At 40.2% G+C, this 14,271-nt stretch overlaps 1 protein-coding gene across 1 annotated transcript in view; it reads right to left on the minus strand.

Moving 5' to 3' along the window:
• Positions 1 to 14,271, minus strand: part of LOC113113078 (dystonin-like) — a 154,391-nt gene that overhangs the window by 95,254 nt on the left and 44,866 nt on the right. Inside the window, exons 7-10 of the mRNA XM_026279235.1 lie at positions 12,668 to 12,784; positions 11,704 to 11,781; positions 9,778 to 9,870; positions 3,255 to 3,421 (exon numbers count right to left, since the gene is read on the minus strand). Of these exons, the coding sequence (XP_026135020.1) occupies positions 3,255 to 3,421; positions 9,778 to 9,870; positions 11,704 to 11,781; positions 12,668 to 12,784 (455 nt within the window). The remainder of the gene's footprint in view (positions 1 to 3,254; positions 3,422 to 9,777; positions 9,871 to 11,703; positions 11,782 to 12,667; positions 12,785 to 14,271) is intronic.

Consider the following 14,271-nt stretch of genomic DNA (forward strand, 5'->3'; position numbering starts at 1 on the left):
AAGTCAGGCTCGTCGGCGGGCAGCCCCGTGTTGAAAGTGGAAAGTGCTACTGCTGTCGCATGTGAAGGACCCCAAGCCAAAACTTTTGGAAGATTCAACAACAGTTCTGGGAGATAAAGGTAGTCAGAGAATCTCACTCTGTAAATGGGGTGGAGAAGTTGGCAGCTCTCACAAACACTGCAGCATGATTGAGGGCTACGCTACTCCGCCGCTCACAGACATTACCGTGCTTGGAGAGACAGCTGGCCTGGAGCTGCCCAAAACCGTGAATGACATTTGCTCGGAAGCATGGTTTGATGCAGACAATAGCCAGGTTTCCATCCAACTCATTTGCATTTAGGGAAGTCAATATTCGATAATTTCCATGATCGATCATCATTTAAATTTACGATCAATTAATAACCTTAATGCTGCAAAATGCATCTGCAGTGGTATTATTATTATGTGCAAAAGCCACTTGGAAAAAAAGCTTTCTCACCCGAATTAAAGGGGTTTAAGTCCGAATAAAATGCTAGTAGCAGGACTGTAAAATGAATAGATGTGATTATGATTATTTGATCAAATGAAGAGAGCGCGCGATATGCTGGAGATCATTTTACTTTGTTGACTTTTTCCCGTCAAGGAGACCGAAGAATGCACTTCTTTAAATAGTTTCGTGGTGCTCATTGTTGTATTTTAAAATGCAATTGCAATGTATTCAAATGACACTAGTATTAAAAATAAAATTATCCCAAACGTAACGTAACTGTGGCGCTTGTGGCTGTGCTGTGCAGTCAATGAAGCGCTTTTTTCACATCAAACATTTTATGCAAGTATTATGACCAGTACTTTTTTGTTTGATCCTGTTCTGCTAAATATTCAGTTTAGAATTTTTGCGTTCCACTAGGCCTATTTGTTTTAAAAAATCCGGCATTTACAGTGCATTAGACTGAGAAAGTGCATGCTTGCTTGCATACGAGAACGAGCGTGGGTTTGACTAGAGGTATTTGGAGGTTATTGCTCACGTCTAATTCTGCACATATCCAAATGTTTCCATATTCGTAATGTATGTGAACTATAATATTTTTTATTTTTTAAATGTAAACTATACGGAAAAGATCATCCTCTTCACATGAGCAAAAATGTCCTTGGCATAACAGCAGAGTGGACTGGTATACTAAGGTCTATTTAAACTGACCAGTATAACCTTTTAAATGTTTGGTTGACTGTACTTTATTTTAATAATGAACAGACTGCGATGTAAGTTTGAAGTTAGAATGCACTTTAGATGTTCTGTGTCATTTATACCAAACACAAATGTTGCTGGTTGCTAGTGTGTTTGCAGCACTACTGTTATTTATAAGTATATTTAAGTTTACATTTATGTTCCAACAAACTTGAAAAATTCTGTTTGATAAATGCTCTAAAACTTATATGGAAGTGATTGACGGTAAGAAAAACATCATCAAAGTAGTCCATGTGACATCAGAGGGGCAAATAGAATTTGTTGAAATATTGAAAATACATTTTGGTCCAAAAATAGCAAAAACTACGACTTTATTCAGCATTGTCTTCTCTTCCGTGTCTTTTGTGAGACAGTTCAAAACAAAACAGTTTGTGATATCCGGTTTGCGAAGGAATCATTCGATGTAACCGGATCTTTTTAAACCAGTTCACCAAATCGAACTAAATCGTTTTAAACGGTACGCATCTCTAATACACATGAATCCACAAATGACTTAGGTGCCGTTCACGTTTTGCGTCTTTTGCGCGCGCAAGTTCGTTGTGCTGCAAATCCGTTTATCCTTTGCTGAAATTTCGGCGTCTTCATGGAGAGAGCACGTCATGGTTGCTTAGCAAAGGCAGGCGCCTCAGGAGCGCTTCTGCCCGAGCACTTTGGAAAGAAGGAAAAAGCATTTTTAGGCGCGATATGTGAACGGCCCCTTAAGCTGTTAACTTTTTTAATGTGTCTGACACTCCCTCTGAGTTAAAACAAACCAATATCCCGGAGTAATTCATTTACTCAAACAGTACAATGACTGAACTGCTGTGAAGATGAACACCGAGCCGAGCCAGATAACGAACAACAGTCTGACTCGTTTTCGAGCCAAGAACCGGTCGCATAGGTTTTCGGATCACCAGTATTTCTTTGGGAAAGTTTGATTCAATAAACCGGTTGAAGAAAACGGTTCACCGGTTCTTTTGGGCTCTACATAATGGCGTCATTGGCGATGATTGCCCTTGATTCAAGCCTTCGGTTTACCCACTCTCATAACATTAGCACAGAATCAGTTCAGAATCAATCACCAGAAGAATCAGTTCGGTTCAGACGCTCTGTGTGTCGGTCTGCTTCACGCTGAATCACACATGTGTCACAAACGGTTCTTGACTCGTGAACGAGTCATTATCTGGCTCTGCTCGGTGTTCATCTTCAGTTCTCTCTTCACAGCAGCTCAGTCAGTGTACTGTTTGAGTAAATGAATTACTCTGGGATGTTGGTTTGTTTTAACTCAGAGGGAGTGTCAGCCTCATTAAACAAGTTAACAGCTTAAGTCATTTGTGGATTGATGCATATTAGAGACGCGAACCATTTAAAACGATTCAGTTCGATTTGGTGAACTGGTTCAAAAGGATCCGGTTACATCGAATGATTTGTTAGCGAACCGGATATCACAAACTACTTTGTTTTGAACTCTCTCTCACAACAGACATGGAAGAGAAGACAATGCTGAATAAAGTCGTAGTTTTTGCTATTTTTGGACCAAAATGTATTTTTGATGCGTCAAAATATTGTAACTGATGTCACATGGACTACTTTGATGATGTTTTTCTTACCTTTCTGGACATGGACAGTAGACCGTACACACAGCTTCAATGGTGGGACTGAGAGCTCTCGGACTAAATTTAAAATATCTTAAACTGTGTTCTGAAGATAAACGGAGGTCTCACAGGTTTGGAACGACATGAGGGTGAGTTATTAATGACATAATTTAGATTTTTGGGTAAACTATCCCTTTAAGACAAGAGTGTGGTCAATTTTGATAAAATGTTGTCTTTACTGCCTGTGAAGACAGTAGTCACCAAGACAACTCATTCAGTAACAGAGCCTCATTGTTTAAACAGACAGTAATCTAAATGAGAAGGCTTTACATAGTTTACAAATTTTATTTTTAATTATTTACATGCTCTTTAATATATGAAACCAGATACAAACAGTCATGTATATTTGAAAATGGAAGGATATTTTTTGGAAATGGACATTGCTGTGGTGTTACCTGTACTTATGAATAATAGCATTGAACAGTCGTCCATCCCTCCACGAGGTAGTGAAGTTGTCACAGCGGACACCTACATAGCCTTCGGTCATCTGCTTGGACCACAGCAGAAGTCTCTCCTTGGCTGTCATGTCCTCGGACTCTCCTGTCACATGGATGTCCGAGATCTGCAGACAGGAAAGATGACATGGTTTTCATTAAGAACCTCTTATGACGTAGATACAGATCCTCTTTTCAAACCTAGTCATACGCAGCAAATATGTAAAGAAAAGGTCGTTTTGTATTACAATTTTTAAATTGATATGCAATTGTGCTACATAGCAATTATTTGTATATTTTCTTGAAATTAATGTACAGTTCAAATGACATCAACTAATTGTTTTTGCCATAATGTAAATTCACATCTGCTCTGTAAATGATCTAGCAAAAGCTTCAAGAGTTTAGAATTAAAAATGAATATAATACATATATCACGTGCACACAGAAAATGCATGAACTGTTTATTTTAATCAACTCACTTCTATGAAAATGCATCATTTAAAAAAAAAAAATTCTGCTGTTTCAGCCAACAGAAGCTCAGCTGGTACACGTAGAAAGGCTGAGTCACGTTTGCATTTGATCAGTCATTTAGAGCTATTTATAGTAGCCTCCGCGTAAGCAATAAATCACATTAATTGTATTTTTAAATATAACAGTGAACATTATAAACATTGACCTTGCATGACTTCTCTCTCCTAAGAAGGATGTGCAGCTCTAAAACCAAATGCCTAGAGCAAAAGCTAAGCCAACACCCACTGATTTAAGAGAAACATTATACCACAACATATTAAAACCAACAGCTTAATAATCATTCCCAGCTTGCTAAGTGTACAGTACGTGAATAATACGCTGACATTCAAGTCCACTCAGGAGAATCTGCCGGGCGGTTTAATTATAGCTTGTCAGAAGGCAGGACGTGGTGTTTAGACTGTGGGTGTGGAAAGACTGAGCTATTAAACCAAGAACCGAACACACCAAAACATGTCAGCCCTGACTAACCACTGCCATCATGATCAAGATGAACTACAACATTACAGAAAATGCCTAGTTTATAGCCTCCTGATGCTGATGGGTCAATATAGCTAAAATAAAGAATATAGTCATAAATACGATATTCCTTGAAAAAGCATTCACGTCCTTGTAGAACTCAGATTAACAACTTGTAAACTCTGACTCTTCTGAGAGCCCTGACTTGCACAGCCTGACCACTACAAAGTCCTGGGTTGTCATCTAGTTATTATGTCAATTACAACATGGAGTAAACACAGCATGTATTATGAGTAAAGGCTGTATGATGTGCAGCGGATGTTATTTCTAAAGTAATGATACACAAATTGTATTGTTGCACCATAAATGGCATCGCACATGTTGACAGATGCTGCTATTACCTCCTGGTGTTCAGTGGAAGCATTTTTAAGATCTTGTTGGACAGTATCCAACGTAGCCTGGGAAACTAAACCTCCCGAGCAAGTGTGGGCCCTCCTCCGCATCCTGTGCACTTGAGAGTCCCGTATAATTTTGGAGAACTCCTCCATGTTTTGCATCTGATGATCCAGACTGCTCCTTGAAAAGCCTTTTCCTCTCAGTGTCTGGAGCATATGCTCTACTGCCCCAAAACTCGTCGTCCTCCTCAACTGTCTCCGCAAGAGCTTCTTTTCCAAGAGCCCATCCTTTGAGGCAATGCTTCTGGAGCTCTTGGTGACCCACTGTAGATTATGCTCCGCAGTGGGCTTGCTTTTGTCCTTGTCCATCTGATGAACACCTGGTCTTTCCCCTCGGAGAACTGGGATTTCACCAACGTAGACCCCATGGCTGATACTGGGCTGCCTGGGCCTTGGCACCTCGTCTTGCTTCGAGTTCAAAGCACCAACCCGATGGACGGAAGTCCTACCAGATGTGACGTCCTCCAGGTCATCACCCCTACAGCTCTCAGCCCCATGGCTTCTCAAAGAGTCAGTAGCATTAAACTCTGCAGATTTCCTATTCTTCCTCCTTTGAAAGTATGGGCGTCCACGGAGCTCCTTTGGTGCAGGGCTGATTGGGGCTTTGGTGGGATCAACATAACATTCATCCTTAGAGCTCCTCACACATCCACACATATTACCCATGGTGCTTCCTCATCCAAACAAGGCTGCCCATTAAGAAAGTTTCACTTTTTCTTTCCAGCAGTAAACAAGTTCAGCAAGTTCAAGAGTTTCTTGTTATCCCAGGAAGCAGCAGCCATCTTTTCCCTGCCAGTGTTTCAGTTACGGAGGTGATGTCAGACGAATCAGCCGTAGTCCAAATATCCAGAGTGGATCGGATGATGTGGATCCCTCTTGAGACTCGGCAGACGCTCCAAACTAACGTCTCTTTCCTGTATTGCACATTCACCAGCCTCGCTCCACAGCCCAGCCCTTTCTTCTCACGCTGCCAACAGACTGAAATCTCAGTGACCTTTGAAACGTTACCCTTTGCCCTGGTCCTCCAATACAAACACTACAGAGATCGAGGCGCCCGCAAACAACAGAAACTAACACTGAGGAAACGTCACAGTCTTCATGTGATGTGTAAACACAGTTTCCACAGGCTGACTCCAGATCCTCAGCAGTTGGAGGCTGGAGAGAGAGAGAGAGAAAAGGGAGGGGAATGGGACAGACTCTCATCCGTTCCCTGATGGCTTGTGTGAAAGCTCTGCTCAGCATGTTGAGCCATTCGGATAGGACGTCCCAGGCCGAGAAAGAGTCATGGCCTGTCATGTGGCCTTTAAAAATAACAGGACAACGTGGCTGACTCTACAACATGGCAAACAGTGCTGCCCCAGATGACAAAGCTCTCTGTTTGCTCTTTAATCTGGCTCAAAACAAGAGCAAAGCTTTCAAAAGGATCACGTCCTTCACGTAAGACAAACATAACCCGTGCTCATAGAAATGGAAGATAATAAATTATATTGGCTATATAAACTCATTTGGAGGCATAGTTGTAAAATGTATTTAGCTTATACAGGAAGTTATTGCTCAAACATTCATTTAAAGTTAATTAGTAGTGTTTGCTAGGGCAAGAATTACTGATTAGGCTAACTTCTTTTAGGGATCCCTACTGGGTGCCAGACTTACCAACAGCTTGTTCCAGCGCAAACCAGGGTTGTGTAACCAAAGTAACCGGTACGTATTAGAACCGAATCAGAACGCAGATTTCAGTGCCTCATTTCGGTTAATTAAATGCCTGAGCCATCGACTTAAATATTTGTCCTGGTTCTCCAAAATGGATGTAAGAAGGATGGGCGTCGCTAGGCCATTTTTAGTGGGGCTATAGAGATTAACTCCATAAACTGTACTCAAATTTGTGATCGCCTCAGAGTCAGCTCCTTTAAATGTCATATAAAAGCAGCAGACTTCGTCTCCTCCGTCTTTCAGCATGCTCTTCAGTCCAGAGACCGCGGCGGTGCAGTGCGAGTGGACTCAAACACAAACAGTGTTTATCCATAGATTTATAGGTAACACTTTAGAATAAGGTTCCATTAGTTAATGTTAGTTAATGTATTAATTAACATGAACAAACAATGAATAATACATTTATTACTGTATTTATTCATATTCGTTAATGTTAGTTAATGAAAATACAGTTATTCATTGTTAGTTCATTGTAATTCAAAGTGCATTAACTAATGTTAACAAGCACAACTTTTGATTTAAATAATGCATTAGTAAATGTTGAAATTAACATGAACTAAGACTTTTAAATGCTGTAGAAGGATTGTTCTTGCTTAGTTCATGTTAACGAAAGTAGTTAACTAACATTAACTAATGGAACCTTATTCTAAAGTGTTACCGATTTATATTATATCTGTATCTGTGTGGTTTCCTCCAGCAGAAATCTAGTCCTTAACACATATGAATGCATACTTTAAAAAACGATCATGTTGCTATTTGAAAATGTAATATTTACTACAAAAACATATAACCATCGTAAACTCTGTAGGACAGTGCTTAAATCCCTGCTTTAAGAGAAGCACAACTCGGTAAATGAGAGCACCCGAGGAGCATGTGAATGCCATTTAGATTAATTTATAATATTTGTAATGTTCTTTAATGTTATCCATGTTTTGTTTTTTTGTGGCTCTTTTTTAAAGTCTCAGTTCAGGCACCATTTAGGCACTGGTTTTAAAAGTATCAATTTGGCAAAAAACCCAAACAATACCCAACCCTCTTTAGGCTTTAAGGATTTACTGAAGACACACAGAGATACAGTAGTTCTGAAAAGTCATGGACATAGTTATTTCATATTGCATATGTATTTGAAGGCGTTTCGGTTTCAGATGAAACATTTCTGTGAGGAGAGTATTTAAATGAATCATGCTAGGTTATTGCATTATCATCGGCTCTGCTCGCTAATTTGTGCTTCTCTCATTAGATCATGTTGGTCATTATGGAAATGACCTGACAGCATCTGTGTTCTTTAATGTGCACACTGTCAGCATCAACTGCAGAACTTGTTATGTTACATGGCAGCTAGCTGACAAGTTCAAATTATACGCAACAGCACTCTTCATTTGTATTCCCATGATACTCTACAACATTTGATATGCTAGCCAGGCCTTCTTCAGTCTAGACCTGATGTAAACATGAACAAATGAATGACTTTCCCTGGAATTTCCCGCCAAATCTGACCCGACAATTCAAAATTTAAATTAATATTTCAGGCTCACTGTACTGAACCAATACAAGGCAGTTTTGAACAGTCTTGATCAGTTTGGAGCACAAAATAGTGCCACTTTAGTAGTGCCGCTTTAATAACTGTAACGATAAAACATCACATCGTTGCACATTATTGCTGGAGGTGATGTTAATAATCCTCAACACACCCCTAATTCATCAACTTCAAAGACTACTGAAAAAACATGATGGCTAATGCCAGCTTGATTCAGTCAAATGTCTTTGCATGTTCAAACACACAGTATTCAGTTTGCAGCTGTGGATATTGTATTAATAAAAAAACTTTTAATAACATTAGTCATTGCCTGAGGAGCTGCAAACAACAGATGTAAATTCACAGCGAACTGCAATCCTTCATTTGTTGGAAACTGGATAATTCCAAGGAAGAGACCGGAGGGCGGTTCAGAAATCCTCCCTGAGAGCCTAACTGCGGATCATGAGGGAACAGGCCCATCCACTAGCAGCGCATGCCCAGCGGCTGGTGTAAGAGTGACAGCGCAGGTGCTCCTGCACGTCCCCACGCTACCTGTCAGCAGGTTTGATGAAGCCAAGCATTATTTGACACATGCTTCAGCTATGCCCCAGATATCAGTTGTTTGGTAAGCCTTCAGCCAACTGTGGGCCGTCAGGGAGGCCGGGTCAGCGTGGTTTGTGAGATGGAGGTGTTGTCGGAGCCTGTCGTTCCTGAATACCAGCTCTCCGTACGCTGGAGAGTGAATCAAGAAGACTTCTGCTCAATGTTTCCATCATAACATGACCTCAAACCAAACATGAAGCCGAGTCTAGGATATTAATAGCCTCCAGTCCGAAATCAAGGGAATATTTGAATACATTCATGTTCGCAACAGAAGGAAACCAAACAGAGGATCCCAGAGAGGCACAGCACACTTTTTTACTTAAGTGAAGAAAATGTGCTGTTAAACAGCTGTGAGATGTAATGGGCAAAGATCTCCTTCTGATGAAGGTCTTCTGAAGGTTTGGCAGGCTCAGACCTGCAGACGCGCAGCTGCAGAAGAGCCTCTGTGTGACCTCTGCGTGAGGCAGGTGAAGCACACGTTCTGCAGAAATACTGCACAAACAGAAAATCATCTTCAGCTCAGGATGATTTGTCTAGCATCTGCACGCTTTTACAATATTAAGCAATAAAAGCCCTTTCACTGTGAAAAGCATGGCTTTTTTTTTTCTTTTTCATAATTAGGAAGCATATAAAATCTGAATAATTGAGTAAAACATACAAGACAGATCTTGTGTATGCAATGACACAAATATTTTCCATGTTCAGCTACTACACGTCGATGCTAAAATAATGACCCTAATAAATCAATCTCACAATGCAGTCACTGAGGAAAATCACACAACCAAAGATTCTGGCACATCACAGTGTTTCATTAAAACAGGGAAATGTTCCAGCATGAAGACATTACAGAAAATGAATAGTATTTGAGTGACTCCACCTACAACTACACAATCATTATACCAGAACAGAAATATGAACACAACTTGAAAGAAAACCTGAAGTTTTATCTGTATAGTTTGAACACTGTGTTGAGAACTTCCTGCAGCATGGTTCTGATGGAGAACAGCTAAGGTCTGGCTCATGTGTCACCTCATGCACAGACACGTCTGACCTCTTGTGGTCAGAGAATGAACTGCAATAATCACATGTGTTCACTGTTTCACATTGTGAGGAAGAAGCAGTTGGAAATTCCTACATCAAGCATAAAAAGCCAATAACTGAACAATACCAATATGTTTTACTGTTAACAAATTGTGAGAGTTGACTGGCTGACCTGAAAGTGCAGAATTATGGTCCATATTAATCCCAGTGTCAGTTTTGGGTTCCCGTCCGTTATGTCGTCGTTCCTGATGTTCACCAGCTTCACCTGAGAACACAAGCGTTATACAGTTATGATAAGTGATGATGTGATGACACAATCAGAAACACTTAACTGCATATAGAATGACATTTTAAGATTTAATTATGTATTTATGTTAAATGAATGTATGTATGCACAGAGACACATACAAAACCATATCTAATGAAATGTAAATAATGTCTGAAGTGTCAAAACACATTAATAATAAAACAAGTAAAGCTATTGTTTTAGATTCAGTAAGTCAATTACACGGCTATTTACATCTGATTCAGTTCCTTCATTTGTTCTAATTCAGTTGTAAATGAGATGAGAAATAAGAGTCTGAAGGCATATAATACAGCACATGTGAGAGTGCATTTTCATTCACATGATGTAGATACATAGATTCATATTTTAATCAGATTAATTACACAATGTGCTGATTTATTAATCAAATAAACTTCATATTAATCGCACAACAAATTTGGCTGTGAAATTACTCACAAAATGATATTTAAAGCCATTATTTTGTTATATGAAAAGAGCATGAAATAGATATTACAGAAAGTAGCCTTTTTTTTTTTTTTTTTTTGGTGGGGGGGGGGGGGGGTGAGCCATCCTTTCATTAATTCTTTACTAAAATGGAAATTTTTATTATTATGTAAATATTATTATTACATTTCATATTATTAAATATGAAAGTCTTTTTTAATTAGAAGATGGCCCTCTGAAGCATTAGCTCTCCTGATTTGTTCAGAAATGATGTGTTGCTCAGAGACACACTAGAGTTCAGCTGGGGCTTTAAGAGTTAATATTGGGTTCGATCAGTGTATGAATAAGACATGTATCTGTAGAGAGCAGATGCTTCTGTACGCTTTCAAACACTCTCCTGATTCTTTGATGTTAAACACTGATCAATCCTGTTCAAAGCTGCTTTGAAACAATATGTTGTGGAACAATATTGTAAAAAACACTTCACATATAAACTAGAATTGAAACAAAATGCTTTATATGTCTTTTATAATGCTGCAATTAGAAATGCATTTGTTTTCCAAAACGAATCCATGCAGCAATCTACTCCTAGACTCAAACAATTACGGCAGTGCTGTAAAGTGGTCTGTGTTTCACCAGAAGAGGGCACTAGAGCACAGGAAGTTAATTTAGGGGATTGTGTAGAGTTATGTTTCTGATGTACAGGATTTGAGGCTCCAGTTGGCTTTAACATGCAGAGATGAACTGTGAGTAATGTGTTTATTGGTTGAATTCCTAAAGACTATCAATACAGCTGGTGTTAAGAAGATATTGCTCTGTTTTTGGAGCAGCCCGACAGTGTCACACTGACAACCAATGGGGTGAGTTTTGGGGCAGGACTATCTATCTGACCAATGGACCTGTCAATTTTGTAATTCTATTTAGAGCCACTAGTGGTGCAGAAATTTGATAAATTTAAAAGAACAGTGGTAAAAGCCTTGGCCTAGCGGTTAGAGAGTTTGACTCCTAACTCTAGTGTTGTGGGTTTGAGTATTTGGCTGGCAACACTACGACTGAGGTGTCTTTGAGCAAGGCACCGAACCCCCAACTGCTCCCTGGGCGCCGAAGCATGAATGATTAACACTGCTCCGGGTGTGTGTTCATGGTGTGTGTGTGTGTGTGTTCACTGTGTGTGTGTGTGTTCATTGCTCTGTGTGCACTTCAAATTTAAATGAAGGGCATGAATTCTGAGTATGGCTCACCATACTTACTTGTCACTCACTCACTTCAAAAATATTTCATCACAAATGTTGTAAACTGCATGAGATGAACTGCATTAACAAATAAAATTGCATTGTCTTTGTTAATTATTTTTCTCACTGGTCTCACCTGCCGTCTTTTTAAGTAGTCCAGGGCGATCTGTACATTCTGGAGTCTGTGGAAGCGCATGCGGCCCTTCTCTCGCGGCTGTGAGGACAGAAGAGAGAGAGAGAGAGAGAGAGACAGACAGACAGAGAGAGAGAGAGAGAGAGAGAGAGAGAGAGAGAGAGACATCAGTGCATGCGTCATCAGACACTCACCGTACCGTCAGCAGAGGAAGAGAAACTCATGCCTGGACATCTGAACTACTGCACATCAGTGCCTAGCTAGCCTGACTGAAGGACATGAGGGGTCTTGCTAACAGTTTAACACTACATCACATGATGTCTTGAAGGAACACAAGCCAAACGTGAGGTCAAAGATGTGGAGTGAGCCGAGACAGGAGCGGGAAGCAGTGAAAGGGAAATCAAGCAGATGGAGAGAAAGGAAAATCTCCATTGTCCATCTGCTCAGATGAAGTTTTCTCAAAGGTGCTCATCGAACTTACAGCTACAGTGATGTACTTAAAGAGAAATGAGAATGATTGAGCAGGTGATGGATGACCCCACACTGTGTGTGTCACCCTTTAGTGCAACAGCTCAGTGAGACTGGAAGTAAAGGACTGACGTGAGTTCCATGCATTTTGTTCACAGAACAGTAAAAGATGATGAAATGTTCTATCAAAAACAAGAGGTTTCATGGGGTCTTTAACACACTCTTGAAGCGAAAGGAATTTGAATCAGGACTTTAGTTCACAGCTCAAGCTTCTGTGTCTTGAGAAATAACCAAGCTGGCATTCTAGAGCACTCGCAGCAACCCCATGAGGCAATATTCAGCGATGAGGCGGATGCTGTTTACCCCTCCCTGTCTGGTGAATCTGCACAGATCTGGAGAGCCCCAGGTGCCTACAGTCCACTGAGTTCAGTTAATACACACAGCACACTCTACATTAGTCCTGTCATGAGGGGGCAGGAGGACACGTGTCCGCACCTACCCCCTTATCCTCATCATCATCATCATCATCATCGTGGTCACGTCCATGCCGCTCAACCGTGCATGCATCAGCCGCACTCACCAACCGCAACGTCTTCAGAAAATCACGCTCCCTTGGCTTACCAGCGGGAACATGAGCACGAGAGAGAGACACACATACAGACACAGAGACAGATGGACACGTGATAGATGGACAGAAGAAGAAAATGAGAAGGACGGGAGACAAGGAGGAGAAGAAACAGGGTGTCACCAAAAGAAACGGGGCACTCATCTCTCAGATCAGTGCAATCAGCTGCCCTCAGCTGCCCTCGGTCAAAGTTCCTGAACTCGCTTTGGGGAAAAGAACCTTCTAAATTAATCTAAATGAACTGTAAAGTCAATAATTTGATCCAGATTAATACTAAACAAATATAGAAAACAAAATATAAAAATAATTTAAAAATAATATACAAAGGAGTAACATGGGAAAGGCTTCCCTTACGAAAGGAACATATATTTACCAATATATTTCTTAAAATATATTGTGATATATTGTAATATATTATTTTCCCTTTTAATATGTTGGAAAAAATAAACATATATATAAGAATATATGCCTAATATATTACATGATATTTTCCAATATAATGCAATTTTTGTTTAATAAGGGTTAATCCAAACTGAACTGAATTCTAGAACACAAATCAAAATTGAAGTGTTTTTATTACTGTTTTTTTTTTCTTTTGGATTCCTGAATGCTTTATATGGATTGCCAATGGTAAAGTTTGCATTTTGTTCACTTTTTTTCTTTTTCTTTTTTTTCTGAATTAAGAACATTTCTATTATTTGTTTCTCTGATTAAATTATATTGTGTCAACTTGCCTTAAACAATATATGACACGTAATAACAATTTCTAGTAGAACACAGATTCACTGAAATCTGAGTGACTTGTTAAATGTGAGCTGCTGGCATGTGTTTGTTTGCAAAGTGTGGAACTACAGCATCTCTGATACTGAACGAGAATTCCTCCACAGCTCACAGTCAAAGCACTGCAACACAGTACACAACTGGACTATAATTTGAAGATATATTCATAATGCAAAACTCCTATAATAGTGTGCATATGAATAGATCCTCTTCAGGAACTCGAGCTGCGTCAAACAACGCTTTGGGGCAACACGTTTAGCGTGAGCGACTCTGAATATCGTGTGTAATCAGTCCAATGGATAAAAGCATGTGCCGTGCAGCTGGTGTCAGCTTCACGTCTTTCAGCAAGCGCACTGTGTGTGAATGTCACTTGTTTGTCTTGTGAGTCTTATTTACTGTTGTCTGTCCAGTTAGAGCTCCAAGTCATGCCGAAGAGCAAGGGGAAATCAAAACATAGTGAAGGTGATTCCAGATTACGTTATAGGTTGTGTGTTACTCCATCCCCGCAATATATAACAGGTGGAGATACACACATCTTATGCGTGGTTTGCCTGGGAGCGAAGCACGCTGAGTCCGCAGTGTGAGAGAATGTCGGTGCGGCTGCTTCGTTCCCAGAGGGTCCTCTTCGAGGGAGGGGCCTTTGCCAGCATTACCCGCGGTGCTGGTCCCGCTTCTGCCAAGGCAGAACGGCGGCTGCA

The sequence above is a fragment of the Carassius auratus genome, chromosome 13 (assembly GCF_003368295.1).
Source record: "Carassius auratus strain Wakin chromosome 13, ASM336829v1, whole genome shotgun sequence".
Taxonomy (NCBI): Eukaryota; Metazoa; Chordata; class Actinopteri; order Cypriniformes; family Cyprinidae; genus Carassius; species Carassius auratus.